Source organism: Rhododendron vialii, chromosome 1a (genome assembly GCF_030253575.1).
Source record: "Rhododendron vialii isolate Sample 1 chromosome 1a, ASM3025357v1".
Taxonomy (NCBI): domain Eukaryota; kingdom Viridiplantae; phylum Streptophyta; class Magnoliopsida; order Ericales; family Ericaceae; genus Rhododendron; species Rhododendron vialii.
In genome coordinates, this window is record NC_080557.1 from 44,417,282 (window position 1) to 44,444,439 (window position 27,158).

At 40.0% G+C, this 27,158-nt stretch overlaps 3 protein-coding genes across 10 annotated transcripts; 1 reads left to right on the plus strand and 2 right to left on the minus strand.

The window, feature by feature from the left end:
- Window positions 1-211: 211 nt before the first annotated feature.
- Window positions 212-4,992, minus strand: LOC131319355 (uncharacterized). Of its 5 annotated transcripts, none has more exons than XM_058349581.1 (6): window positions 4,660-4,990; window positions 4,500-4,534; window positions 3,573-3,752; window positions 2,167-2,233; window positions 750-810; window positions 212-644 (listed from the first exon to the last, which is right to left on the minus strand). In XM_058349581.1, exons 1-6 carry the CDS (start codon window positions 4,731-4,733, stop codon window positions 534-536), a joined length of 528 nt encoding a protein of 175 aa, XP_058205564.1. In that variant the 5' UTR covers window positions 4,734-4,990; the 3' UTR covers window positions 212-533. The 5 variants fall into 5 exon arrangements, 4 of the variants coding, with proteins under 4 accessions (XP_058205564.1, XP_058205572.1, XP_058205556.1 ...); XM_058349589.1 differs by having other exon boundaries at window positions 750-814; window positions 2,183-2,233; window positions 4,660-4,988; XR_009197954.1 differs by having other exon boundaries at window positions 569-644; window positions 2,183-2,233; window positions 4,660-4,987.
- A 5,986-nt stretch (window positions 4,993-10,978) lies between these two features.
- LOC131319344 (uncharacterized) lies at window positions 10,979-15,774 on the plus strand. Of its 2 annotated transcripts, none has more exons than XM_058349555.1 (6): window positions 10,979-11,135; window positions 11,373-11,471; window positions 13,307-13,520; window positions 13,899-13,990; window positions 14,389-14,496; window positions 15,338-15,774. In XM_058349555.1, exons 1-6 carry the CDS (start codon window positions 11,058-11,060, stop codon window positions 15,494-15,496), a joined length of 750 nt encoding a protein of 249 aa, XP_058205538.1. In that variant the 5' UTR covers window positions 10,979-11,057; the 3' UTR covers window positions 15,497-15,774. The 2 variants fall into 2 exon arrangements, with proteins under 2 accessions (XP_058205538.1, XP_058205548.1); XM_058349565.1 differs by having other exon boundaries at window positions 10,984-11,135; window positions 11,378-11,471.
- Window positions 15,775-16,295: 521 nt separating this feature from the next.
- On the minus strand, window positions 16,296-26,935 carry LOC131319302 (auxilin-related protein 2-like). Of its 3 annotated transcripts, none has more exons than XM_058349504.1 (8): window positions 26,020-26,935; window positions 22,490-24,134; window positions 22,108-22,255; window positions 21,909-22,006; window positions 21,586-21,651; window positions 19,894-19,983; window positions 17,545-17,721; window positions 16,296-16,897 (listed from the first exon to the last, which is right to left on the minus strand). In XM_058349504.1, the coding sequence occupies exons 1-8, from the start codon at window positions 26,553-26,555 to the stop codon at window positions 16,859-16,861; spliced, it is 2,799 nt and encodes a 932-aa protein (XP_058205487.1). In that variant the 5' UTR covers window positions 26,556-26,935; the 3' UTR covers window positions 16,296-16,858. The 3 variants fall into 3 exon arrangements, with proteins under 3 accessions (XP_058205487.1, XP_058205478.1, XP_058205496.1); XM_058349495.1 differs by having other exon boundaries at window positions 19,822-19,983; XM_058349513.1 differs by lacking the exon at window positions 19,894-19,983.
- Between the last annotated feature and the right edge of the window lie 223 nt (window positions 26,936-27,158).

Sequence of the window (27,158 nt, forward strand, 5' to 3'; positions counted from 1 at the left end):
TGGTTTGAATCATGGCGTAACTCGAGCGCCATTGAGAGCACAGTGACAAAAGATAACAAAGAGTCTACTTCAATTTTTTCCCCTCCTGGTCAAAACAAGAATTGAAAAGAAAATATAATGGTATTTGCCCTTCGCATACAAGATGAAGGCGAAATCTCAAAGCTTTTTTAGACAATAAAAGAATCAAAATAAAAAGAGAATTTTCATTAGCTTTGATGAAGGAAGACCGGCAATCATTAGTCATTCCGTTAGATTTCATGATGCAGTGCGCGGAGACATCCAACGCTCAATTCTCTACTACTACAAACTGAAGCAGGTCCTGCGGATTGGGACCAAATCAGCCCATATTCTCATAAGCAAGACATAATAACAAGCATACCGATAAATACTGTTTCTGTTCTACCGCCTGTGCCCAACAGCACGTAACACCATAGTACAGTAGGTTAAAGTACTCCATATTACAACAGACCCTTCTTGATCATACAATCTAAAGTATTGCATAAGTCAAGAGACAAAAAGCTTGAAGGTCTCTCTTAGGTGGCAGAACTGGCATTTGCGTCATGATGCATTGCACGCCGAAGTTCACTCAAGAAATCCATCTGTGAACCCGAAGAAGATCCAGCAGCGACTCTGGGAGAATTAAACTGAATACAAGCACCCAACACCAAATTATATTTGTCACAGAGAGAGAGAGAGAGAGAGAGAGAGAGAGAGAGAGAGAGAGAGAGCAAAGGAATTTCTATTGTCACCTGATGAGGAAGTCTAAATTGTCCCCATGCGGATCCACCACTCCCAGTATACATCACGGGCCTGTCTTTAAAAAAGAAGAAAAACAAAAACACAAGTCAGAAATTATATCTGCGTTCCTATACCTGCAGTTTATGCTTGGAAAATGTATTTCGGGCATGCCTAGAGGTTGGGGGCATAGCAGAACCTTTTGTTTCCTCTCATAGTGGAGTAGGGTGAATTTCTTTTCTGCCTTGGAACATATATTTTGTTTCTTTTGCAGATAACCCACATGACAATAATAGCAACAGAATAAGGAAGAATAAAAGCCGGAATATGGTTTTCCTATCGAGAATCAGAAGCCTGGTTTTGAACATGATAGAATAAGGAAACATGCTAAGACAGCCCCCATCTCATGTCTAATTGGACTTCTACAAATGAGGCATCACTTCGATGATCCAAGTGTCGCATGTAGTTCAGGAAAAAGCTAGTGGACCCAAAGCATGCAGATTACATTACAACCTTTTCAAGTTGGCCGAACCAAGTGCAAAACAAATGTCCACAGTGAATTAAAGTGGTTACTGGAATTCTTTTGACCTGCAACTACTCTACATGGGTCAAGCCTGCTTTACTACTTGAAATTATACCAAATCGATTGAGATTGCAGTCAAGACATCAGAAGTTCAAAGCACAACACAAGGCATTAACACGAACATCAACTAAAGTAGAATCTAACAATATTGCATACAAGAATTTTAGAAATTTCAAAAGAAAAAAAGTGATTGATGTTAGACGCTTCAAAAGAACTAGTTAGTTTAGCTGACCGGTGTCAGATATGGTTCAACAGGGGTCCAATCCCACAACTTCATCTAAACAAAATTTCTCAAACTTTTTAACTACTAAGCAAATTTGTCTCTCCTGTTACCTACAAGGAGTAAGGGGTTACCGAGCAGATTCACGGGGAGGTCATGGATGTAAGACTACAACTCTATGGAGTACCTCCCTCCCAAATCTCATTCATCAGGGAAGCTAATAACGTTTGTCGACACCCAATAGAACTTCCAAGGCTAAGGTGTAAATGATACGACCCTTATTGTATAGTCAAAAAGACATCATGTATTCAAGGCATACCCAGTTCATCAATAGTCCACAAGTAGGTCCAATAATTGGTCTTTGCTACATTTGCCAAAAATTCGTGGGCTAATAATATCTATGTTAAATTACTACAGCTGAACATGGATTTCTTTTCTCTTTTCCCTGTTTGAACAAATCACACTTGATGATGGAAGCACACCAAGTATGCTTGAAATGCAAAACACGCTCCAGCTATGAAAGAAAAACTCGTACAGAAAACACATGGGAGTTGTTCCTGAATGAAATATCTAATGCACAAAAGACCAAACCAATAAGGAACAAGCTTTAGAATATTCCAGAACTCACAAGTGCTTTAACTCACCAGCAAAATCTGTTGTTGGATCATTAAATGCATTTATAGTAGCTGCCCAACCTGCATTATAAAGATTCAAAAGAGGAATGGTTATTCACACAAACTAAATTACCTCAATCTTATTGGGTTTTATTGCTTTTAAGTGATGGTGATTAGAACATGAATTGGTTTAATCCTTCCATCTCAAACCAACTTATGCCAATTTCAATATCAGGTTAAGTATAACATTTGCAGCCAAAGCAAGCTTACTGAAAGCACTTTTTTTCATACAAAATAGAGAAACATGGAACTTTCTTCACATCCATTACACAAAAGATTTAAGAGAATATGATCTTCACAACCTATGGTAGGATGGAAGTTTCTTCAGAAAATATACTTGCAATCAACTAAGATTTCTCACAACAAGTTTCTTCACACTACAAATTTTAGGCAGTCGCCATTAGCAGATCATATCTCTTTTTCATTTTTTTGTCAAAATACTATTATCCACTACATGACAAGTTGAATCCCTGCTCTTTCAACCATGCCAACACCAACTCTCTTGACCTATCCCTTTGCCAACGTGATACCACCACCATCCACCATACTCCCTCCACTTCAATTGCCACCCCATTGCTTTACAAGTACCACAGCCACCATACTTCTGATTTTGGATAAAAATTCAAGTCATTTTAATCAGACAAATCTACATATAGACAACATTTAGCATTGCAGGTCATCAAAGATTCAAAATGCTAGTTGCTGCTATATTGTTTGTTAAACTGAGGGCGGCAGTGTAATATCAAACACCTTGATGAATGTCTCCACAATTATCAAAAACGTCCAGAGTTAGGGTGATGAGGAATAACATGATCAGACTGCACTTAAAATGCAAACTTGACATTTAAATAGAGTGATCTAGATAAAATTGATACATGAAACTGAAGCCAAGTAACTGAGATAAAGGCACATTGAGTTCAGTTGAGTGGGACCATATCCCCGCTCATCAATATGTTGAAATGAATGATAAATAGAACTAGGAAGTTTGCAAAAAATTCAAAAAAGAGGGAGCTCTACTGAAAAATAAATATAACCAAGCACATAAGAGATCACGACATGAACTCATTTGAAATGAACGTCACCTAAGTTATTGTTGACAAAAGCTGGAGGCAGGATAAAAGTTCTATACAAGGATTTTAAAAGGTAAATTTGCAAGCAATCACCACTAACTAACAACAGCCATCCCAAAGCATCATGTGCTTTTATGTGTTAACCGGGTAGGGGTCCTCGGTTCCCCTATTTCGATACCGTATTCCAATTTCTAAGTTGACCCATCAACATTTATTGGGTTACTTTAGTATACAAAGGAAAACACATTAATTAGGAGATGAAAATAAAAGCTAGTGTAATGCAAACATACGTTCATTCAAAAGCTGAAAAGCGTCGCTCTTACAACACCCATGCAAGGATATCAGCCGCGGATGAAGATTCTCATTAACAACTGCTGCATCCCCATGATCAGTGAGGGGAACATGTTTTGAGGTAGCAACTTGATTCTTCTCTCCATCATTCACACTGTTGTTTATGCGCTCAAACCGATCTGGAAAATGAAGGGGACATGCTTCAGAGTTCAGACCATAAAAGATTGCACAACCCGTATTGCACATAATGGTTCCATACTTCCATTCCTTGACCATTGAGCCATGAATCACACATGAACTTGTATCCACATCCAAGAACAATATTGGGGGAATGACACTCAAACTACATCAAATCTATGAGTAGACAAGCACATCATAATGAACAGAATAGAGCAAACAAAATATCGTGTCTAGAAGCATTGGAATCCAATGTACTTTTAATTCCATTTTACTGATTATTTCATAGATTATCCGCAACTATAGATACATAAAGTAACATGTTTTCACGTACACACATAGCACAAGAGAAAAAGGAGCCAAATTTGCTCCAATTTGGAGGCCACATTCTAGGTATCAGTTTCAAATAGTTGATCAGCTAAAAGTGATGGCTGACAATGACATCTGAGTTATCCTATAAAGTCTGCTCCGATTCGGCTCACATTTGAGCTGTACTGCATTGCATCAAGTTGTGGTTTGCCGGGCTGGTTTTTATGCTGTGGAGATAAGTTGTTGGACTTAATTACGTATTTAAACATTTCAGTTTCCCTAATCACCTACCGATTGACAACAACAATGAAGTAACCTGAAGTTTTTCGCAGTTGATTTCAAACAGCATTAGACATTAATGAACAAAGTCGTTCATTTGCATTATACACTAATATCCATAAAGTTAATACCCTACCGAGATTAAAGTTATGATTACCTACCTCCTCCCGATTTTCGCCTGCCGAGCGAGCCTTTCCTGCATTTTACCAATTCACATCCCCGATCAAAATCAACTAATCCACCAATCGATCATCCAACACTGAAATCCAAATCATATAGACATACGTATATGTAGAGAGAGAGAGAGAGTAGTGGTGTTACCTCTGAAAAGGAGGAGCGTAGCGCTTGGTGGTGGTAATGTTGGCTGCGGAGGACGAGTCGCTAGGGTTTTCCATCTTATATAGTGCGCTCTCTCTCTCTCTCTCTCCAACAATACCACCACCACCACCACCTCAATCTATAAATATATATAAATGATAAATGAAATGCTCAGCTGGAGAGCATTTGGGGGAAAAATTCAGAGGCTTCGGAGCCCTCGATTAAACCCACTTATATCACCATCGATTCATTCTTCATTCTTCACCTTCTTCGAATTGTCAATAGACTCTCCTAGAGAGAGAGAGAGATTTTAGAGAGAGAAAGATAGACGCGCGATATTTTTTTTCTTGGCAGCCTGGCTGATGAGTAATGGAGCTACGCGCCTCCATGGCGCGTATACCACTTGCCAAGTTCGATATTGCTAGACCCAGATCAGAAGTGACTGTTGCCAAGGAAATGAAAATTCAAAAATATATTCAACAAACTTGTTCTGTTTTGATCACAAAAAATTTGTCAACTTGAGTGCTTTATACCTACTTGATTGAAATTTAGGTAATTTCTTCTCGTTGGATAATTTTATTTGCAATTTTATACATGCAGTTGTTATAGAGTTGAATGACGTTCAACGTAAAATTAGTACAGCAAAGTGAAACATGACATATCAAATATGTGTATTAAAATGCTTATAAGTGGGTTTGAATTTTCGCATGGTGAAATAAGATCCTAACTTGTTGTCATTCCCCCATTCGATCAATTCTTTTAGATTAAGGTCTATAAACTTGTAAAGCTTGTATTGCAATCTTTTGAAAAGAGAGATTTAAGGCATTGTTTGGAATTTAGGGGAAAAAAAAACAAAGAATGAAAAAATGATGCTCCTAAGAGATAACTGGGAGAAAAAATTAAACAGAAAAATAGAGAAAATATTGAACTTGTGTTTGTAATTTCCCCTTTCTTCTTTTTAAGAACCAAAACAATGAAAGATTTTCCAAAAAATGTTCCATTCCTTTCCACACACAGCCCTGAGTTTTTAGTCAAAAGAAACGAAAACAACAATAATACTATGAACACAATACCAACCGCAGCAGCCTACAAGGCATTGCATGATTGATAAGGGGATAACAACCACTTTGAAATTACTTTGCAACCACTAATCATGAAGTGTCATGTAAGCGGGCGTGATTGGTGTTATGGTGAAGTGTTGTGTCATTAGCATTATTGAAAAAAAAAATGCTACAATTTTTTAGAGAGATGTTGTATACATTATACTAAATGTCACGGGGCTGTTTTTCGCCTAGAAATCTGCCCGTGATGGCACCAAGTTTGCCAACAACTTGGTCTCAGCCAACTAGTGTTTACACACACACCCGATATGTTTGAACGTCTAGAAACACACTCAAGAGTTACAGGAACCGTCCCAACCTTTGTTAAGCACCAACTTACAAAGGAATACACTCAAGAACCTAGACAGAACAACCCTCTGCCTTAGGCTACGAAAATGCTTGCCTAAATAGGCTTACAATCCTAAAAACGTGGCCACTAAGTACATGAGATCATGGGGCCAACCCATGATCTTGCAGTTGACACCCCCAACTGCCCTAGGGCTGTGCTGGCACTGCCAAAATCTGCCAGCACACTGAACTGTGAAACTGCCCGGAGATAACTGCCGATAACTGCCTGTTTCTGCCTTGGACACCTGTCCCATGCGGCCAGCAACACATGCAGCCCGTTTCTGCCTTGGACACCTGTCCCACGTTCCCAGCAACATGTGCAGAAATGCTGTTAACCGTCAATAACCGTTTTGCCTGAGCCAACTCAAGTCTGCCTCTGTTTTGCCTGCGCCAACTCAAGGCTGCCGGGCCAATTTCGTGATTCAACCCCAGCTCCCAATACTTAGCCATTTTTCTCGATTGCCTTGTCCCACAAGCCTGCTTCCCGTTTAGCATCCCTGCCTCGATATCATCGGGCCATCATGTGCATCACGACTGCCACTTGCCTTAGGGACCAGTGCCGACACCAACCGACACCGTCGAGTCACCTTGTAAAGACATGCCTCCCTCATGTCTTTGTTTCCACCGGTTGGCTAGGGTGCAAGGTGCCACCGCTAGCCAAGCTTAGCAAGCCTTGGAAATCAAGGTGCTAACAAACCACCCCCACCAGAGGAAGCCGACGTCCTCGTCGATAAGGCCCGTAAGTACTCCAGCACTTGCTTCCCAGACTGCCACAAAGTCCCATCCGTTTCCCATGTAGCCTCCGAGTCTTGCCTATTTTTACACTTCGCCAAACAGGAGGTTCTCCCATTTGCCTCGCTCTGCCCTTTCGCCTTATCATCCAGAATCCCGTGCATCTGAACTGCGAGAGAAGCCCGTTGAGCTTGTTTTCTTCCAGCAACCACTAAGTTTGGAAAATTTTGCACTTGAATTGCCGATAGCCAGCCACACGTTCCTTCCCTTTCCCGCTTTCCCTTCTCTGCCTTGGAACAACAAGGTACAAAGCAGGGCCGTTTCTCATCAGCAATCAAAATCCCACCGAGATGTGGCATCACAGCCACTTTTGCAGCCACAAAGAACTCATTACCCAGTATAAATTCGAAGTCATCAAGCGGATACACCATCAAATCCACTTGCCCGTTCCAGTCCCCCCATCCTCAAAGCGACATTGCCCGTCATTCCATGCCCCACCTGTGCATTGGAATTTACTGTCTTGATCCGACTGAAACTTTCAACGACTTTCAATTCAAGCGACTGCACCACCCGTTCTGAAACAAAGTTGTGTGTGGCCCCCGTGTCCACCATGGCCAACACTTCCATTCCACAAAGCAACACTTTGACATACATCAAACCCGATCTTTGCGAGGTTACTGCCTTGTCTGCATGAATCACGTTGAGCAATTGCATAGGGTTGACCCGGACATGCACTTCCGAGTCTGAATCACCATCTTTCCCTTCATCCACGCAAATAGCATTCAGCTTTTCACGTTTTGGGCAATCCTTTGCTCAATGAGGCCCATCGCAAATGAAACAACCCTTGCTGAAATTCCCTTTGCCTTGCTGTTTGTCCTCCGCAACCGATTTAGATTTCTGACCCTTGTCTTTCTGACTCTTATCCCATTTCTTTGAACCAGATTTTGACGTGCTGGATTCAAAAGAATTGGATTCACCCGTCAGTTTGAAATCTGCCAACCCGTTGGCAACAGCAACAGCCGATGGCAAGTCCTTAATTCCCAGCCTTCGTAGTTCCAACTGTGCCCAATTCTGTAAACCCGACATAAAATTGAAAACCTTGTCCTCCTCCGACATGTTCTTGATATCCAACATCAAAGAACTGAATTCCTTCACATAATCTCGCACTGAACCCGTGTGCTTCAATTGTGTCAGCGACTCCCTTGCAAGCCACGAAGAATTGCAAGGTAGGAATTGATCCTTCAATTCCTTCTTCAGCGTATCCTACTGCTCGATCTTTGGACGCCCGCTGTTCTCACATCGAGTTCTCCACCAGAGTTTCGCATCGCCCATGAGAAACATCGTGGTGATTGTAACACGATCTGCCTCTGGAACACGAGCAGCAGAGAAGTACTGCTCCATATCCCACAGAAAGTTCTCCAACTCCTTGGCATTTCGGGCAACACTGAAAGCCTTCGGTTCAGGGACCTTTACACGAGTCTCGAATCCGTCTGAGCGACCAAGGAAGGCCCTCTTCACAACCAGCAATTCTGACTCCAAGTTAGAAATCCGCTCCTTCATGACATCTGAGAGTTTGTTCAAGTCCGCCAGCATCTCTGTAAACTTGGTTTCCGTCTGACCGACGTGTGTTTCGTGAGCCTTTTTCTGTGACTCGACCGAAGCCAACACGACGTCCAGGCGTTCAACCAAGCTAACGCCCTCATCAGAATCATCATCACCAACGAGCTTTTCCAACTATGTAATTCTGACCCGTACCGCCTCGAGTGCATCATTTGTAGCCACAACTCCAACCCGAAGTTCTGCAACTTTTGCTCGCAACCTGAGTTGCTCTGATACCAACTGTCACGGGGTTGTTTTTCGCCTATAAATCTGCCCGTGATGGCACCAAGTTTGCCAACAACTTGGTCTCAGCCAACTAGTGTTTGCACATACACCCGATATGTTTGAACGTCTAGAAACACACTCAAGAGTTACGGGAACCGTCCCAACCTTTATTAAGCAATAACTTACAAAGGAATACACTCAAGAACCTAGACAGAACAACCCTCTGCCTTAGGCTACGAAAATGCTTGCCTAAATAGGCTTACAATCCTAAAAACGTGGCCACTAAGTACATGAGATCATGGGGCCAACCCATGATCTTGCAGTTGACACCCCCAACTGCTCTAGGGCTGTGCTGGCACTGCCAGAATCTGTCAGCACACTGAACTGTGAAAAACTGCCTGGAGATAACTGCCGATAACTGCCCGTTTCTGCCTTGGACACCTGTCCCATGCTGCCAGCAACACATGCAGCCCGTTTCTGCCTTGGACACCTGTCCCACGTTCCCAACAACATGTGCAGAAATGCTGTTAACCGTCAATAACCGTTTTGCCTGAGCCAACTCAAGTCTGCCTCTGTTTTGCCCGAGCCAACTCAAGGCTGCCTGGCCAATTTCGTGATTCAACCCCAGCTCCCAATACTTAGCCGTTTTTCTCGATTGCCTTGTCCCACAAGCCTGCTTCCCGTTTAGCATCCCTGCCTCGATATCATCGGGCCATCATGTGCATCACGACTGCCACTTGCCTTAGGGACCAGTGCCGACATCAACCGACACCGTCGGGTCACCTTGTAAAGACATGCCTCCCTCATGCCTTTGTTTCCACCGGTTGGCTAGGGTGCAAGGTGCCACCGCTTGGCTTGCCACCGCTAGCCAAGCTTAGCAAGCCTTGGAAATCAAGGTGCTAACACTAAACCACTACACCATCCACTATATTTTTTGTGGAGCCCAATCAGGATTTCCCAAAAATACAAAAAAAAATCCAAAAAATTTAAAATAATGTTTGATGAGGTCCTGTATAAAATCAGATATCGGTAAATATTATTTCTAGGTTTGTATGTTTGAATCTGCGCAGTTGAGTATTTTCATTCCCATAAATCTAGAAATAATACTTACCGATACCTGTTAGAGCTGATTTTTTACAGGGCCCCTAAAAATATTATTTTAAAATTTATAGATATTTTTCTGTATTTTTTGTGGCACCCGAAATGAGACCCATAAAAAATTTAGTGGATGGTGTAGTGTAGTGTACCTAGAATTATTGAATATTTTACTACATCCGTCCCCATTTAATAGTCATTTTTTAAGTTTGTACAACTTTTCAATTGATTATATATTGTCTTATAAACTAATCGAGATCTATCAAACACAGCTTTGAGTGAATGAACGAGGGACTAACCATATTAGATACAAAATCCATTATCAATTTAAAGATACAACTAAATTTTTACCCGATTTAAGAATGAACGAGGGACTATTAAATGGGGATGAGAGAGTATCACAATTAGTCATGGGTACTGACTTGTTAAATGAAGAGTAATAGACGTACTCTGCAATAATTTCCCCCAAGTATTGGGGTAGATCCGTATAATTTCACCAAAAAATTGGATCTTTCTGTAATAAAAATGAGAACTGCTATGCGTATAGCATCTAGGGTACAACGTAGTTTTGTACCCGTTTTTGGTCTCACAAAGATGATAAGAACCGCTCATTTTGTTTAAGATATTTTGCGTAAGGTTCTTGAAAAAAATCAGCTCCATTTGTCTGTTATCAGTAAGGGCGTTTACGAAACATCAAACTTTGCTTTAAAATTTGGCCGCAAACTTTAATGTTTCGTAAACACCATTGCCAATAATGAACAAATAGAGCTGTTTTTTTTTCAGGAGCCTAAGCAAAATATTTTAAACAAAATAAGCCGTTCCGATTATCTTTGCAAGATTCAAAACGGGTACAAAATTGCGCTGTGCGCGCTGTCTGTACCCATCTTGCTGTACTCATATACTTTTAACCGCCGGGAGCGCGAAACGCACGAGAATGAACAAAAGTGATACACATACAAAAAAAAAAAAACAGTTGGGTAAAACATAACACACAATCAATCTCTAGTCGTCCATCCGTCCATTGCTGTAATAAATGGCCAGAATTCGCTCAAACTCTTCTCCATAAAAGTTAAAATTTTCCTTGGAAGAGCTTTTATAAAATCTAGACCGTCCAAATACATCTGGACAGTCAGAATTACGCACGCAATCAACACAATGTCTGTGCAAGTAGCATTTTTGGAGAATTAATCCCAATCGTACACCCCAATTCTCTCTCTCTCTCTCTCTCTCTCTATATATATATATCTTGGAGTAGTATATAGAGATCTATACTGATATAGCAAGGAGCTGAAAATCGGAGTTATGGCGGGAGACGAGGATGGAAGAACCCCTAGACGACCTTCTCTCAAAACCCTTCCGTTTTCACAATGGAAAGACAAGGTGCGTGTATTTTCTACCCAACCCAAGCTTATATAACATACACACATGGGTTGAGCCCTAATTGATAATCTCATTTAGCTTTTAAGTACCAATTGCAGACTGTTTTTGTACACAACCTTTGTAGTAATCTGAATTTGTAGTTTGCAGTTTACAAAGCCATGTTTCGGACCTTCTGTTTTGTGTCGTGTTGTATTTGGGGATTTTGGTTGATTCTCTGTGTTTTATGATTCGGTGTAGCTCAGGAAAAACTGCTACAAAAGAGTTCACGAGGATCGAGCCCGCTTGCTCTGGAAGTTTAGGTTACCCGGGGCTAAAGATCAATGTCTCCATGATAAGGTTATTTTCTTTAACTTTCAATTGTTTTCTACCTCTATATCCATACCGCCTAGATGTTTTTTTTCCTCTCCCTATGTGTGCACACGTTCTTGTATACAATCTTTTTACAGTCGTGTAGTAATCTGAATAATGACAACGATGTCTGGGGCCTTATCGCTAGGTACCTGAGGTCTCCAGCCCACATACACATATACGAGGTAATTAACGGGCTGAAGACGTGTCAATTTAAGGGCAAATGCATAGAGGTAGGGTCCACCCATTGATTTGGACCTCGTATATCTTACCTCTTCGAGAGAGTCCCGGGCCGTGGGATTAATATCGTTGTTTATTGATGGTTTCTCTTGATACTTCGAAACTGAAAACTGCGTAATGAAGCATCCCCTTCAGGAGAAAGAACGGATTTATTAGCTGTTACCTGTTGGTTGAATGTCTTAAGGTTTTAAACTAAAGAAACTAGAGTTTTCCTTTATGGTTGGTTCATGAATCTACGTGGTACTTCCCTATGGTTATGCCTTTTTACCTGCATGCAACAAACCCCTGACGACACATTACTTCCTAAGATTGTTACAGGTTCTTTCCTAAATTTCCATCTGTCCGTCTCTTGAAGTAGAAAGAAAAAGCTCCTTGTTAACACAAAAGAGGGAAAAGGAGAGAGAGCAAGCCTTTTTTGGCATAAGGTAAATAGATTATTGAAACAAAAAGGGACAGAATCAATGGGGCATACCCCTGAAATGGAGACAAACACCAACCTGATCCACACCACTCACAAGGCTAAACACACAGCCCGAGAAGCAAAACCATAAGCAAAAGCTAACAGAGCAAAACCAAACTCCTAGCTACTTCCTTAGACCAGACAAGAAAATAGAAGCAGAACACATTCAACAAGGATGTTACATGAAATGTTGGTGTGCATCTGATATCTTTGTATTCCGCCACGAGCTCATACAACTTCTCAGATCAGCAATTACTCTCTGAATTACCTCATCTGGTTTTGCCCACTTCCCTTGAATCACCATGAAATTGCGTTCCCTCCAGAGGTGATACAAGATGGCTGCAAGGGAAAGTTTGAAAAGAGAATGAATAACACCATCACCCCCTTTATTGGACACAGCCCAATCCATCTCCTGAACAAGGCTACCTGGAATTCTATCCACATTATTTTTTGCCATACACTGCTTCCAAACACAAGAGCAAGTCTTATTTCTTATTTGGAAGCAAAATTAATAATTAGCCAACTCTACACCATTTGCTGGCGCCTGCTGAAGACACGCCCTGTTATTTTTTGGTTGTAGGCATGGACCAACTCATGGTTGCTTACAAGAAATTTTGCAACTCCCCGTGGATGTAATCATGTAACTTTCCAGTATTTGTCCTGTCATTCTGTTTTCATTCATTCCAATGATATCAACCACACCTTTTGCCACAGCTGTGATTCCCAACTTACGAATAAGAATAAGAAACACCACCACAATCAACTTCGCCTAGATTCCTAATTCCTTCCGTTAATAACACTCATGTTACCATGATGTCCCTAAAAAAATCCATCATTTACAAATGCAGAAATTAAAAAATACCAAACCTTGATGAAACCCAAACCACATTCTAAATAATACTTGCACAACACAATAGAGGCAATTGCAAAACTTATAATTCTGAACTCAGAACTTTCCTTTTTTTCATTTTGTTAATCATCAATGCGAGTACATTGTAGAGAGGACATAATACAGGGAAAGCCCTCCTCTCATTTTTACAATACTAAACTCCCGTAGATTAATTAATCCATCCAGGTAAAAATGGTTGATTTGATACCCATTTCAATATCTTTCTGGGTGCAGGAGTTCATCAAAACAACTTTCCAAGACATAGTTGCTGATGAATTTAAAAAGATTAAAGACTCATCATTGGATGAGATCTCTGGAATGACAGTAGATGATGCACTATGGGAATATGATGGTCTTCATACAGCTTATCAAGGAGAATGTGAAGAGATATTATTAGAAATGCAGAGGATATTTTATGAGGATCTAAGAACTGAACCGGCTACCAGAGGTAAATTAGTAAATCATAGTTGCTTCTTTCAAAAGATTTGCTGTTACTATTTCCAATTAATGGGTTATAAATGGACTTCATTAGCATATTCCAGTCCCTACTCCCTCCACTGTTGTAAATGAATGATGGGGATGTTGCAACTCAAAATGACATTGGGAAATTATCTTCGACATGTGCAATTTCAAGCGAGTCTACGAATTTAAGTGTTATGTGCAATTTCAAGCGAGTTTACATATTTCAGAGTATTGTTTTACAAATTTTTTTGTGAACATGAAGTTAATTTCTGTTAAGATTCACAATACTTTATCTTTCTTGAGGGTTTGCATTTGATCAGATTGTTATCTTTTGAACTTACATGATTACTTTAGCTCGTTTCAGAAGAAGGAATCTATATAAAAAATTGGGAAGATGAAGAAGATGAGTACTTGGCCCGTGCAGTTTATGAGCATATGAAGTTGAGTGATGAGCAGGTATGATATCCGTACCAATGTACCATGTTAATTTGTACATATGAAGCTGTTCCTCCTAGACATGTTTGCATGAGCCTCATGCAAACTGTAGCTTATATGCGAAGACCTATTCTTGTGAGTTGTGACTTTATTGTGGTAATTTTTCCTAGTCTTTGATTTTATGGTTCAGGTAAGTAGCTTGCATTGTGTGGTATTTCCGTCATTTGCCTGTTAACTGGATGATTGTATTGCTTTTATCATGCTTCATGACTCTGCTTCTAAATGTACTGGACAGTTTGAACTTTGAAGTTTCAAGTTACTTTCACGTGATTTGCCATAATCTTTTTGAACCATTTTCATATCGAACAGAACTATTTCATAAAGTATATTATTGTTGACTCTTGTGGTGTTGGTATTAGGAGCACAAAGTGATGTGGTGCCCCATTTGCACGCGAGGACAACTGCAAGATAAACATTGTCTGATTTGTTGCACTCTTTGTGAATTTAAACTCAACCGAGATGATGAGGTATTGCTTTCTTACTTCAACTTATCTAATTCTTTTATGCATCCAAAGATGTCTCATTTGCTTTCGGGATCTTATTTTGTTACTTAGATTTATCAAATTATTATGTCCAATTCATTGAAGATTACATAATGTGTATAAAGTAGAAATGTCGCATCATGATATTGAATTAATCATGATGGTCGATTACTATTGTACTCTTAACAGCTACCATGCTGGTGGGAGATAGGTGGGGAGGACAGTTGTGAAGGTAGTGCCACACTGCCACTACTAAGTGTTTTCCTTTTTGTCCCTTGTCACCATTTCTACTAGTGCGGAAATAACAACTTTAAACCATAGTTAGCTGCTGTATCACACTTTTTGAATTGTGCATAGGCTTGGTGGTAACTTGATACCATACCATGATACCACTAGAAAAAGCTCTAGGGTTTAGATATTATATAAAAACTTTTTTTCCCTGTACGAATGTTTTTTTGTATTTTGAATTGAAGGGAACTAGGATCTGAACCCTAACCTCCAGGGCCAAGACAAACTCTGGTTACAAATTGCTCTGAGCTTTAAAGGGAATGGATTCTTGTGAACTTATGCTTTGCTTTTCTTCCATTAGGCTCTGTGCCACGTTGTTCTTCACACACGAGTCACTAAGTTATGAGTTGTGGAACAATATCATTAATCTCTCGGAGGGGGACAAGATGCTAAATGCCAGCATCCTAATTCAGAAAATTTGAACGACTCTATTTGCTATTGGTGAATAAATAATCAGTGAAAAGAAAATCAAATCCTGGTCACTTTTCTGTTGTGGAAAGTTGGAGTTCTGACAATTTCCATTGCTACGGCGTATCAGGTTACTATGGATTTGTTGGAGAATCGACTGGTGGAAGTTCACGCAGAACATCTTGATAGAGGATGCAGATTGAAACCAAAGTTCTGCATGAAGACTATAGGTCTTACTGCACTGTACATTGAGTGTCAAGGTTGCGGTACCTTTGAAGTTGTGATATAGTCCCTTTCGATTTGCATGCATGTCGAAAAGTACAGTTTTTTCTTTTATAAAAGTATAGCTGACATACACAAGCTTCTCGTGATCTTCCAACGTAGCTGCTTTCTTTCTCTCTTTTAAATCTTTTCCTTCTGTGTTTATTGGGGTGAGCAATTTTGTTTCTTAAGCTTTTTGTTATGGGTGGCTTGCCAGTGTAAGCTTGTATCTAACCCAACAAAGTAGACAAACTTTTGTAGCTCCAGTGAGATTTTTGTCAACGCTATTATGAAGCTTTCGAGAAATGCTGTGTCAGATGATCCCAGATTCTCATTTGTTAGTTCTATAAGTTTATCGTTTCCAATTTCAATGGAGGAATTTGCCTTTGGTGGATATGACATTGGTTGATTTGTTGTATCAGTAAAACCAGTTGAGAGGCTGAGGGGGAAACATCAGGAGAGTCATTGTTTACCCTTTGAAATTCTCTAATGCATTTTCTTTTCTTATTGTGCTGCTTTTGCCGATTAAAAAAACCGTCCATCAAGTCCCTTGTCTTGTATACACAAAGTAATTACCGACCCCTTCAGGTTCAAGCCAATAATTTCCCATAGGGTACATTTCTGACAATGATTTATTTATACTCTTCCAGATTGGCATATATTTTGGACCAAGATTTTCTGGGTTTAATGGTTTTGAATAAAATAAGAAGTAACCAATGACTAATGGTACACTTCTCAAGCCAATTTGTATTGCTTACTTGCGCGTGGATATCCACTTAACTGGAAAACAAACCTGGTTATTGCATTTTCATCAAAAGCAAGAAATATGAGGAGAAAAGAGGCAGACAATTAATTTCCTTGGCATTTGAAACTACATTCTGAAAAATAGAATACAATTATGCATCTGAAATACGAGAAGCCCACAAGGGGAAGGTGTCAGCTCAACTGCCCAACACAAATACACAGGCTCATTTTCTGCTGTTATAAATAAACATATTTTCGTAATTGTCCAACAAATCAACCCCTGCCCAAAAACGAAAGAAATGAACGGGGCAGGGACATGGAATATGATGAAATGAAAAAAAATTATCTCTGCAGATGAGATGGGATGTGCAAGTCCGAGTGAGGAGCACCAATGGTATACTCTACACCAAAGATCATTCCAACTTCCACATACTCGTATATCTGCAGCACTGACATTCAATTTACAGTAACAGGGGCGCCCTCTTACCATTCAGGCATCGCAGCGCCGATGGAAGTCTCCTTTATCAGCCCACATAATGCAAAACCCAACCGCAGTAGCAGCTGGAAGCAAAATGTGTCTGCTGGAATCTGGCAATAATGTACACTTTCCTTGAAGAGCTTCCTTGAAAGGATTACATGATAGAATTCAAAAGAGCTCCTCTGAATTAAACTTATTCCAAGCCTCCTATTATACAGCATCAAACTTAAAATGAGAACAAGCCCAGTAGCAAATAGGTTTCTAACAAATCCATAGAAAAAACCTTTCTTCACAAGAAACCTTCATTACGAAACTAAGACAATATAAACATTAGAGTAATACGACTTTAGAGACTGAAATAAGTAAAAAAAGAAAGGGATAAATGAAGTACAGTGATCTAGACAGACAGCAAATAATATATTTATCTAGGTCATCTGACCAAAAAAGAGCATCACATTGGTTATGAAGCAGCTGCATACTACCAGAATTTTGTAGGCATGGTTGAGTCATTCAGATTCACACTAGTCTCTCCATTCGTGGAGATACTTGTCATCCAGAAAAATAGAACACATTTTCTTTTTGGGTGCAAGAGAAATGGAACACAATCTTTGCCTGGTGATGATGAAGTGAACTGTCGAAGTACGCCAAGAATTTAACAGCGGAAAATACCATGAAGTAAACAGAAATGATATGCGATCTCACGGGACAAAAGATATCCTAAATTTCATATTGAATTTGACGGCTTCTTCAAATTGCCAATCAATAAAAGCCAATATGACCATGAGAAGACTAACTGACCAATACGACCTTGAGAAGGAACATTTAAAAAATTGCTCAGAGGATGGAACAATTACCTTAAGAAGGTCGAACACCTTCTCAGCAATATATTTTTGTTGAAGAGTGGCACCTTTCTGTTGCACCTTATCGGGATGGATGCACAAATTTGCTCTTCTATAAACCTTTTTGACCGAGGCACCAGTAATCAAATCAGTCAAAGAAACAGGCTGCCAGCCACATTCAGGCCATAGCACCTGATCATCATTCAGAGAATGTAAGATAATAGTTAGCACATTTACGGTGGCACAAACAGAAGTAACATAAGTTCTCCAAGTCTCACATTCATAAATATGCCATAGAAGTTATCAAAAGAATTTAAAGACTGAAATAAAGTGATGACTTAATATGAAAAGGAGATAAACATGACCCTAATTTTAGGTTTTCCAGTTAACATTTACAAACTCATAGGAGGAACTGAAATCCAAAAGTCATGCTTCAGAAAAAGAAAAAGAAAAAGTACCAATACCCTGAAACACTTTCTAAAGGGGCAAGATTTCAATGGAGTTTATTTTCCAAATTCTAAACAAACTCGTGAAGTTGACAAGAATCTCCAATCGGTCACATTTGGAAAATGATCCCCACGGAATTGGAAGCTAGGATGCCTTTGTCTCTTTACTTATTGTCTAAGTAACTAACCCTAAATATTCTCTTACCAGAAACCAGATTATGATACCAACCCAGTGACCAACATTTCAGCTACAGTCAACCAGAACTTCTAAAACTGTCAACTCGTCAGGGAAAAAATTGAAACAGAACTTGAACAAGGACCATTAAACAAGGAAGAAGTCCATGACATTATCAATTATTAGATTGTTAACCACCAACTCATCTAAAAGCTTAAGCTGTTAGAGAGAGCGGCAACTTTATTATTTATACCTTTAACACGCCTCCTCACGTGTAGCCAAGCTCTACTCCATAAGCGGGCTAAACACGTGTAAATATTTTAACTTTAGGTAGGCGGAGAGGTTCGAACACTCGATCTATTGCCTGATCTATTGCCTGCTCTAATACCATATTAGATTGTTAACCAACTCATCTAAAAGCTTAAGCTGTTAGAGAGAGGGGCAACTTTATTATTTATTCCTTTAACATCAATATAATGGATTGTTCTTATAAATACACTGAACTAAGGTCTTAAAGAAGAACATCCTATTGCTACTGGGATGCAAAATGAAGAATAGCAGACTGGGATTTTCAGTATGGACTCATTGCGCAGGGGCCTACTAAGAACTAAAAGTTGAATTGGTCTTTATTCATAGCTTTTTTAAATTGGTAAGCTGCTATCATATTTATTCACAACTTACCAGATTTAATATCTGGGGTACCATTGTATTTTCTTTTGGGTGACTAGGAAGTAAGAACTCCATTCGAAAGAGCAAACTTACAAAAGTCAAAGACAGCATACGTCCAAAAAAAAAAAACAAGATTCAGCTAAAGAGCGGAAACAAAAATCCTAGAAGGGATTCGCCAAAGGCTCCAAATCATACAATTGAGGGGAGTGTTTTCTAGGAAACCAGGTTTCTACTTTGGCACAACATCATGGCGAAAAACGTAGGAGCATCAAACACTTTACTAAGATAACTAGGTTTCTACTTTGGCACAGCATCGTGGCAATAAAGGTTGGAGCATCAGCATCTAACTCTTTACTAGGATAACCAGGTTTCAACTTCTTTCTCCACATTCTTTCTTTCATGTGAATATATATCGTATTCAGAAGAAGGCGTAATGGGGATGCCGCCCAGTTTCTAGGTTTCTATCCAATTGCCCTTACAATCCACGGAAGCTTACAACATTACTTATGGACGGAGAAATAACCCAACAAAGGTACCGTAAAGTAAAAAGAAACCAATGTGCATGTGCGGTTTGCAACTAAAAATGTGTGTCACGTATGACCACAAATAGTTCAAGGGAAGTATGTCCTTATATATGAGAAACAAAATTTCTGTTGTTTCGAACAACTTTAAGATAATTCTTTTCAAAGGTTCATTTGAAAAGGGGTAATGTAGTAAGTAATGGTCAACCTAATTCTCCAAATTTTGGCACCTAAATGTGATTTAAAAGGAAAGTGACACTCATCTAATAGGGTGGAGAGAGCATATCAAAAGCCCATTTGCATAAAATAATTAACAGACAACATTCACTGCGGAAACATGAAAAGAACTAGACCAACAACTTCCAAAGAGGAAACGAAGAAGCAGAAAGGAAAAAACATATATATAGCGGTAACAAGAAGTTAAGGAAAGGATTGAATTCAAAGCCCATAAAACCAACAAATGTTTGCAAAGAACGCAGACCGAAAAAAATTTAGCAATAACCAGACTGGCTTTAAATGTTGTGCAACAAAAGAACAAGATAATCAGACACACATATTGCATTGTTGATAGCAGTGCGCGCAAATTTCCCTCTTTCCCTGCAGCCCAGCGCTTGATCTCAATATCTAATGTTTCACCAATCCTCTGAAATCATGAGCAGCATAGGTGAAACAAAATAAGTTGATGTGGAGTAAAGTTCTAAAGTAGTGAAGAGAAAAACAAAACTAAAATACAATATTGTTTGGCATCCATATCAACTCTGAGGCTGATAAAAACTTGGGTTAAACTTGCTTTATCACGCAAGTCAATCACTCCCGAGAAGTCCCATATCTTGTTATTGCTTAACAATGGATGTCCGTGTGCATGCATACAAGAATGTGTGTCTGTGTACCAAACAATTACCACCACCACATTAACTACCACTTTTTCGAGTTCAGCAAAAGTAAAGAATTTTGGTAGAGAAAATGAGAACCATGGGGTATTGCCTAAGAAATTCATGGGATCAATAGAGAATGCAAACATACTTGTGTGTGTGCGTACGCATGTAGAGAGAGAGAGAGAGAGAGAGAGAGAGAGAGAGAGAGAGAGAGATGTTACTATTCATGCAACTGTATGGGTCAACTAGCAAGAAAGCAACAATTATGCACTAGAGAGGCCCAAGAGAGGTCAATATGTGAGTTTGTGTTTGCTAGATAAAATGAAACTTAAAGAGTGTAGTTAGCACACAAAACAGATAAAGTTACACAAAGGATATGCATGCTGCATAGAAACTGTTGGGGTGGCGGTGTGAATTGTAGAACTTAGAAGAGAAAATGAAACTAATGTTCTCTAAATATAAGTGGAGCGGAAAACCAAGGATCAGGGTCTTATTTGTTACGTGAAAGAGGGTCACTTTTAACTAAAGTTGGCTGAAATAGGAGGGAGGGGAACGGACAATGTACTCATATTACCCTGCTACTATCATGAAATTATGATTTGGAAGGAGCATTTGTTATAACTTGAAATTGGAGGCACAGTTAAGCTGAATCAAAATATGCATAAAGTAGATGCAGTCAATAAAGAGACCAAGACACATTTGGAAATCGCTTAGTTTCAAGCCACACTAATTTGGTATCAATTTGACTAATGTATAGGGATGTCTCTAGTTCTAATATAGTCTTGGTTATGCTTATTATAGGTCAATATGCTACTGGTCATATTTACAGTTCAGGAGTATCTCCATAATTCTAAATTATGAAACATGGGCCGTAGGGTCACCCATGGGTCGATTGTGTGTCCAGTTATTTATTTGGTTTATGATTGTGAGTACTGAGTACCCTTTCGTATCATATAGGTTTTGGAAATCTAACCAATTAGTAGTTTACTTTTTCATAGTTTTACCTGGTTTATGAAGTCTCCAAGTCCATATGAGCAATTTAATGCTTCTAATTTAATGTAATTGAATTTTATGAGAAATTTCAGAGCTTTTGAAGCTTCTTTCATGGATTGTGTGATGCAATGAAAACCTAGGTGTGATGCCTCTATAGGGAGTGAGTCCTAGAGCTTTCTTGTGTTTTTTTTCTATATTATTCTTTGTTTCTGTTTACAATCAGCCCCTGTTACTGTTACTGTTCACAGCACCAGGAGCAACCCTATTTCGGGTTTTTTTTCTCCTGTTTCGTTAAGCTCCAACCCTAAAGCTTCCATTCAATACAAAAATTCTAAACTTACTATATTGTCCTACATCAAAGATTCAAAAGTACTCACATGTCTTTCGTCTTGATCCCTCTGAGTTTGAAGGTCCCGCTGATTCTTTTCAGCCAGTGCTTTAGCCTGAACAATCAAATTGAACAATTAGATTCCGAGATGTAAACTGCAGGTAAAAAGGCACAGCTACAAAAGCCTGTAACAACGTAAAGACAGAGTATGAAAACAATGACTCCTCACATCAGAAAAAAAAATGAATCAGAAGGTCATGGTTGCAATAAGCAGGTTTAGCTTTTACCACATCTAGTTGAAGCATGAATTGCTTTGTAAAAAGCAGTAGCCACAGCGAAATGAGAACCATCTTGGAGATAGATAATACATACCGCACGCTCCTTGGTCCTTTGATGGCGTTCCAACCTTGCTCTTCTTCTTTCGTCACTTTCTCCATCGACATTCTGGAACTTTTCAGATGATGGAGCAGCTTTCACAAGCAAAATCATTCCAAAATCAGCAATCCGAGCGATAAGAAGTGAGAAGAGAAAAGTAACAAGAAAGGGTTACAGTTGCAAAACAAGATACTACCTCCAAAAATTTCAGTGAGGTCATCAACAATGTTAGTAGCTGAAGATGCTTTCCTCCCATTGGATGAGGCACCAACAGGTGATGTCTTTCTTGTCCCTTCTGGTCCTCCCTTATTCTGAAATCTAGGATCCGGCATGAAGTCCTGAAACTGCAGAACGGACAAAAAAACTTTGTTTGGTCGGTTTTTGAAACTTATATTTTGATAAATGTTCAAAGAAAAACTCAGTATTGAGAAAACATTGAAAGCGAAGTCAGAAGACAATGCTGACAAAATGTTCTGCAAAACTATATCAGAAAACTGCAAACAAACAGAGACAATGACAGCCTCCAGGACTGGGGAACAACTCAATCAATACTGCGATGGTACAGCTTAGGTACTCACAGGAGAACTTTCCCTTGGCCTTGGTGCACTGCCTGGTCGAGACACATTGAAGAAGGATTCAAGATCATCATCATTCTTTTGTTGGTCCATTCTTGCAGCAGCAGCCCTTTCTCTAGCCCCTGCAGCAGCCCTTTCTCTAGCCTCTGCAGCAGCCCTTTCTACAACAGCACGTTCTGCTCTACGTCGTGCTTCAGATTCAGCTCTAGCAGCAGCAGCTGCTGCTTTCTCCTTCAATTCTTTGTCCCTTGCTTCAACATTTGCCTTTTCCCTAGCATCTGCTGCCGCCTTTTCTGCCCTTTCTCTAGCCTCTACTGCTGCCCTTTCACGTGCTAGAGCTTGTACTTTATGAACTGCAATCCTTTCAGTTTTTAATCGAACTTCAGCAGCTGCTCTTTCTCTTGTCTCAGCAGCTGCTCTCTCACGAGCTTCCCTAGTAGCCCTTTCCACGGCTTGTTTGGCCTTCTCCCGCTCCCGCTCCCTCTCTATTTCTCTTGCTTTCTCTCTCTCCTTCTCAAGTCTCCTCCGCTCTCTCTCTTCCTCTTCCCTCAGTTGCCTTTCACGGTCTAGTCTCTCTGGGTTTCCTCTGTATTCGCTCTCCTGATCGTCTGGCATTGCCTGTTCGTCTTTTTGCAATTGCACAGCTTCTTTAGTTCTATAATTCTTTGCATATTCTTTGTCTCTTACTTCCTTTGCATGCCTGAATTTAGCCTCAGCTCTATCCATTGCTTCCTTCATCGCAGCTGCAGATGCAGCAGCACCAGAGGAATTTGTGTTTACTTCTTCACTCTCATCATCATTACTTCTTCCCGTACCAATGGCGAAGTCTTTGAGTTCATCTATTTGACACCCCACTGCGCTCTTCATGGAAGGACGAGTTGGCTTAGGACTTGGTGAGTATTGATTGAAAGGGGGGGCAAAAGAAGAAGAATCAGTACCCTTCTTTCTTGCAGTGGGAGTAGAAAAACCTGCTTCTGACTTCGAAGCCCTACCTGGTATAGGAGGAGGGGGTCGTGAAGGTGGCGGAGCACTTGTGGGTTTCGTAAAAAGAGGAACCTCTGATACAGTAATCCATATATCATCAGATGGTTCCATGCTTTCATGTGATTCTGGAAACATGCCTTCTACCTGGGAATTTTTCTCACTAGATGTAGAATATACACGAGAGGCTGAAGCAGTTTGACTAACAGACTTACGTGCATCTGTCGAAACACTTGGCACATCAAACACATTAGATTCTTGAAAATTGTTGGTATACATCTTTTGTGAGCGTCTCCCAGAGTCCTTGAAAGATGATTTCCCAATTGTTTCAGTACTAGAAGATGTCTGTGATCTACCTATATTTGATCCCGTCCTTGAAGGGCTTCCATCCTTCACATTGTTTTCTATCCCAGACGAAGTTGCAGGAAAAGATTTTCCAAACCCATCGAGGGGATCTATATCATCAAATGCCCCTCCACTGACTTTTGTGTTCCCAGAATCACTGGGCTTACTGATCTCTTCAAGTGGATCGGCAAACAGCCGTGGAGATGAAACTGCGGGGGTTGAATTCGATACTAAAACAACGAAGGGATCTTCCTTCACAGCAGAAGCCGGTCTGGTTGCATTAAAAGTTGTTTTCTGTACCCGGGTAGCCTCTGAAAGTGGCCTGTGCAAGAAACATGCAGCTGAGCTACTAAGCAACATATGTTAACCCTTCATTCCAGCCAATGAGCAACAACAAATATGAAGCAAATAATATATTGGACTGAATCTTTTCTCATCGAGCAGTTTTGTCAAAGGATGAAAAAGGGAGGGGGGCGCTAGGCAACCTCCACATCCGCCACTAAGTTGCTTTCTCCACTACGTTCATTAGGGCCTGTTTGGAACTTGTGGAAAAGAAAGGAAAGGAAAGTGCAGAGGAAATTTTATTTTTTGTTTTGTTATTTTTCTTCTTGTTTCCTCTTAAACCAAACAAGGGGAAATTATTTTCCCTACCTTTCTTTTCTTTTCTCTTCCATAGGTTCCAAACAAACCCTTAAATGGGAAAGGAGGGTATTTTTGCACGTTCGTGTTTAAGCGGAGTATTTTCAGGTGGTAACTGCTATGCCCTACCTCTTCACCAGTTCCTTGCCAGGTTGGATACCCCTCCCGCAGCCAGTCCCAACAACAAATCTGAAATATTGCGAGTTGGGAGATCTAGCTTACCCTTAAACACAACCGACCTTCCTCCAAGTAGTCAGGATGTATTCACTTTGTTTGGTTTAGATTTTAGAAAGTTATTTTGGATGTAATGAGTGGAGAGAGATAGAGGGAGATTTATTGGAAACTATGCCGAGAGTAAAAAGTTACTCTAAAAAATGGGAACCAAGCGGAGTGATTACTATTTTGTGTCTTCATGAGTAGCAGTAAGGACACTTCAATTCGTCACACGAAAAACCTATTAAATTTTGAATTTATGTAAAACCCCATCAAAACCCCTCTCCACCCTTTTACTCAAACTTACAGTGAGCGGATAGAGTTCAACTCAAAATTGTACTCAAATCAAGACAAGCCCGTTTCCTTAACTCATTTATTTTCAACAATAAAATACATATATTCAAAATTCAACCCAAACTTGACACTGCTGGTATTCTGGTAACTTTCTACTCAAATTTGACTTTATGCGGTGGAGTACTATATAAACCATATACAATTATCTTCAACACTCAGAATCTACTCAAATTTATTAGAAGTATACGTTAGGATTGGATATGGTAGTGGTATGTTTCCCAAATTTCTTTCCACATAATGTTTGTTACATTGGCACGAATCACAGAATTCCTTTTCGTAACAAATTCTCACTACTAGTATCTGTTTATGAGCACAGTAGCACACACAGATTATGTGCATGTATATACAATCATTCGCCTAAATTGGGAAATAGCACAAAACTTACCAATTGTTGATAGTGGTAATAGGTGTTAGTACTAAGTGACTACAATTGCATATTAAGGGCATGTATTTCCTAAGCTGCCTTTTGGAAAAAATGCTCCGAAAGACCAGCTTAGACCCTAAGATAATGGTATTGCAACTTAATTTCGGCCTTCACCTCATAGTAGACTAACATACCAAAAATTATACAGTAGCAAATCAAACTAGTCTGAAATAGTAACTAACAATTGTCTCTCTGAATATTCAATCTACTGCCCGTATCTCACAGATGATGCACTAAACTGCTACTTACTATACCCATTTGAGCATAATAACGGCATGGAATTGTAGGGCATATAAACGAACCAAACCGCTCAAGTTTGGGTTCGTGTTCACTCGTTAAAAGCTCATTTGAGATCGGTTTTCAAACTCGTCGAGCTTTCGAACCAAGCTCAAACTAGCAGCTGCTCGGCTAGTTCCACATATGATCTCTAACAAATTCAATTGACAATTATCCAAGCTACTAGAGTTTGGCTCATGACTGGCTCAATTAATGCTCGTTTGACATCAATTCATCTCATGAACAAGGCAAGCTTTTTAAAGCCCGTTAAATTTCCAAACTAAGCCCGTTAAATAATTACCTGTTGCTTCCAAACCCAGGTAGCAAATCATCAAACCCTCCAGAACTCCTACCGTTCTTAGTCTCAGACTTCTTATTAGTCCGCCCTAAATTTCCAATAAGATCATCAAACGCACCACTCTGTTTCTGACCCTGACTCTTACTCCGATTCCGAGGCGAAGAAATGCCGGCGGCGAACACGTCATCCTCGTACCTGGCAGAAGACGACGTCGGTTTGCTCTTCAACCCAGGCAACCCGTCGAAAATATCCTCGTCGTAAACGGGCTTGTCGTATACCGGCGGCGACGACGTCGGTTTGCTCCTCGAATCGTTCGCTCCCCTCGAAGTCGAATTGAAAATCGAATCGTAGTCGAAGTCCGACAACGGCGACCCCGATTTACCGTTATATTTCGGGGGCCCACCGAACACGTCGCTGAATCGATCTGAGCCGCCCGATCTTACGCCGGTGGAGTTGGATTTGGAAGAGTGGGCCATGGGAGCCGCTTTGCCTTGGGGTCCAAAGCCGTATTCTTTTGCCAACATGCCAAATTCATCCATTGATTGCTCCTTTTCAAATTATTGAAATTTGAATTTGGAATCGGATCTAGGCGAATTGCCCTGTATGGTAGGGCAATTAGGGAAATCAGATCTAGTTAAATCATCGGTGGAGAACAAGGGCGTTGTTTGGGGATAATTGAATGGTTGTGGTTGTGGTGATTGACGAGGACGAAATTGGGAGCTTCAGTGCCGGTACGGCTCGTCAATTGTATATGTGTATGCATAGGATAATGAACAGAGAGAGAGAGAGAGAGAGAGGTCGCCGGAGGTTTAGCTGCCTACTGATTCTCTCTCTATATTCGTTTTTTTTTTCTGTCCCTCTCTTCTTTGGTCTTCTTCCTTCCTTCCTTCCCTCTCTCTCTTTGTCTCTCTCTCATGGCTCCCCGATTTCTTTTGCTGTTTGATTATGATTTATTTCAGTAAGGTCCTCGTACTATGGTGATTTTCCATGTAGGGTACTATGAAGTTTGATTTTTTTTTTTTGTTGATCCGCATGAAGTTTGATTTTTAGTTTTAGGAATTTCTGAGCAATTTCATTACAATGGGGTACAACAATTTTCGAATGTCGCAGTCAGTGTATTTTATTAGATTTTCCAAGATTCT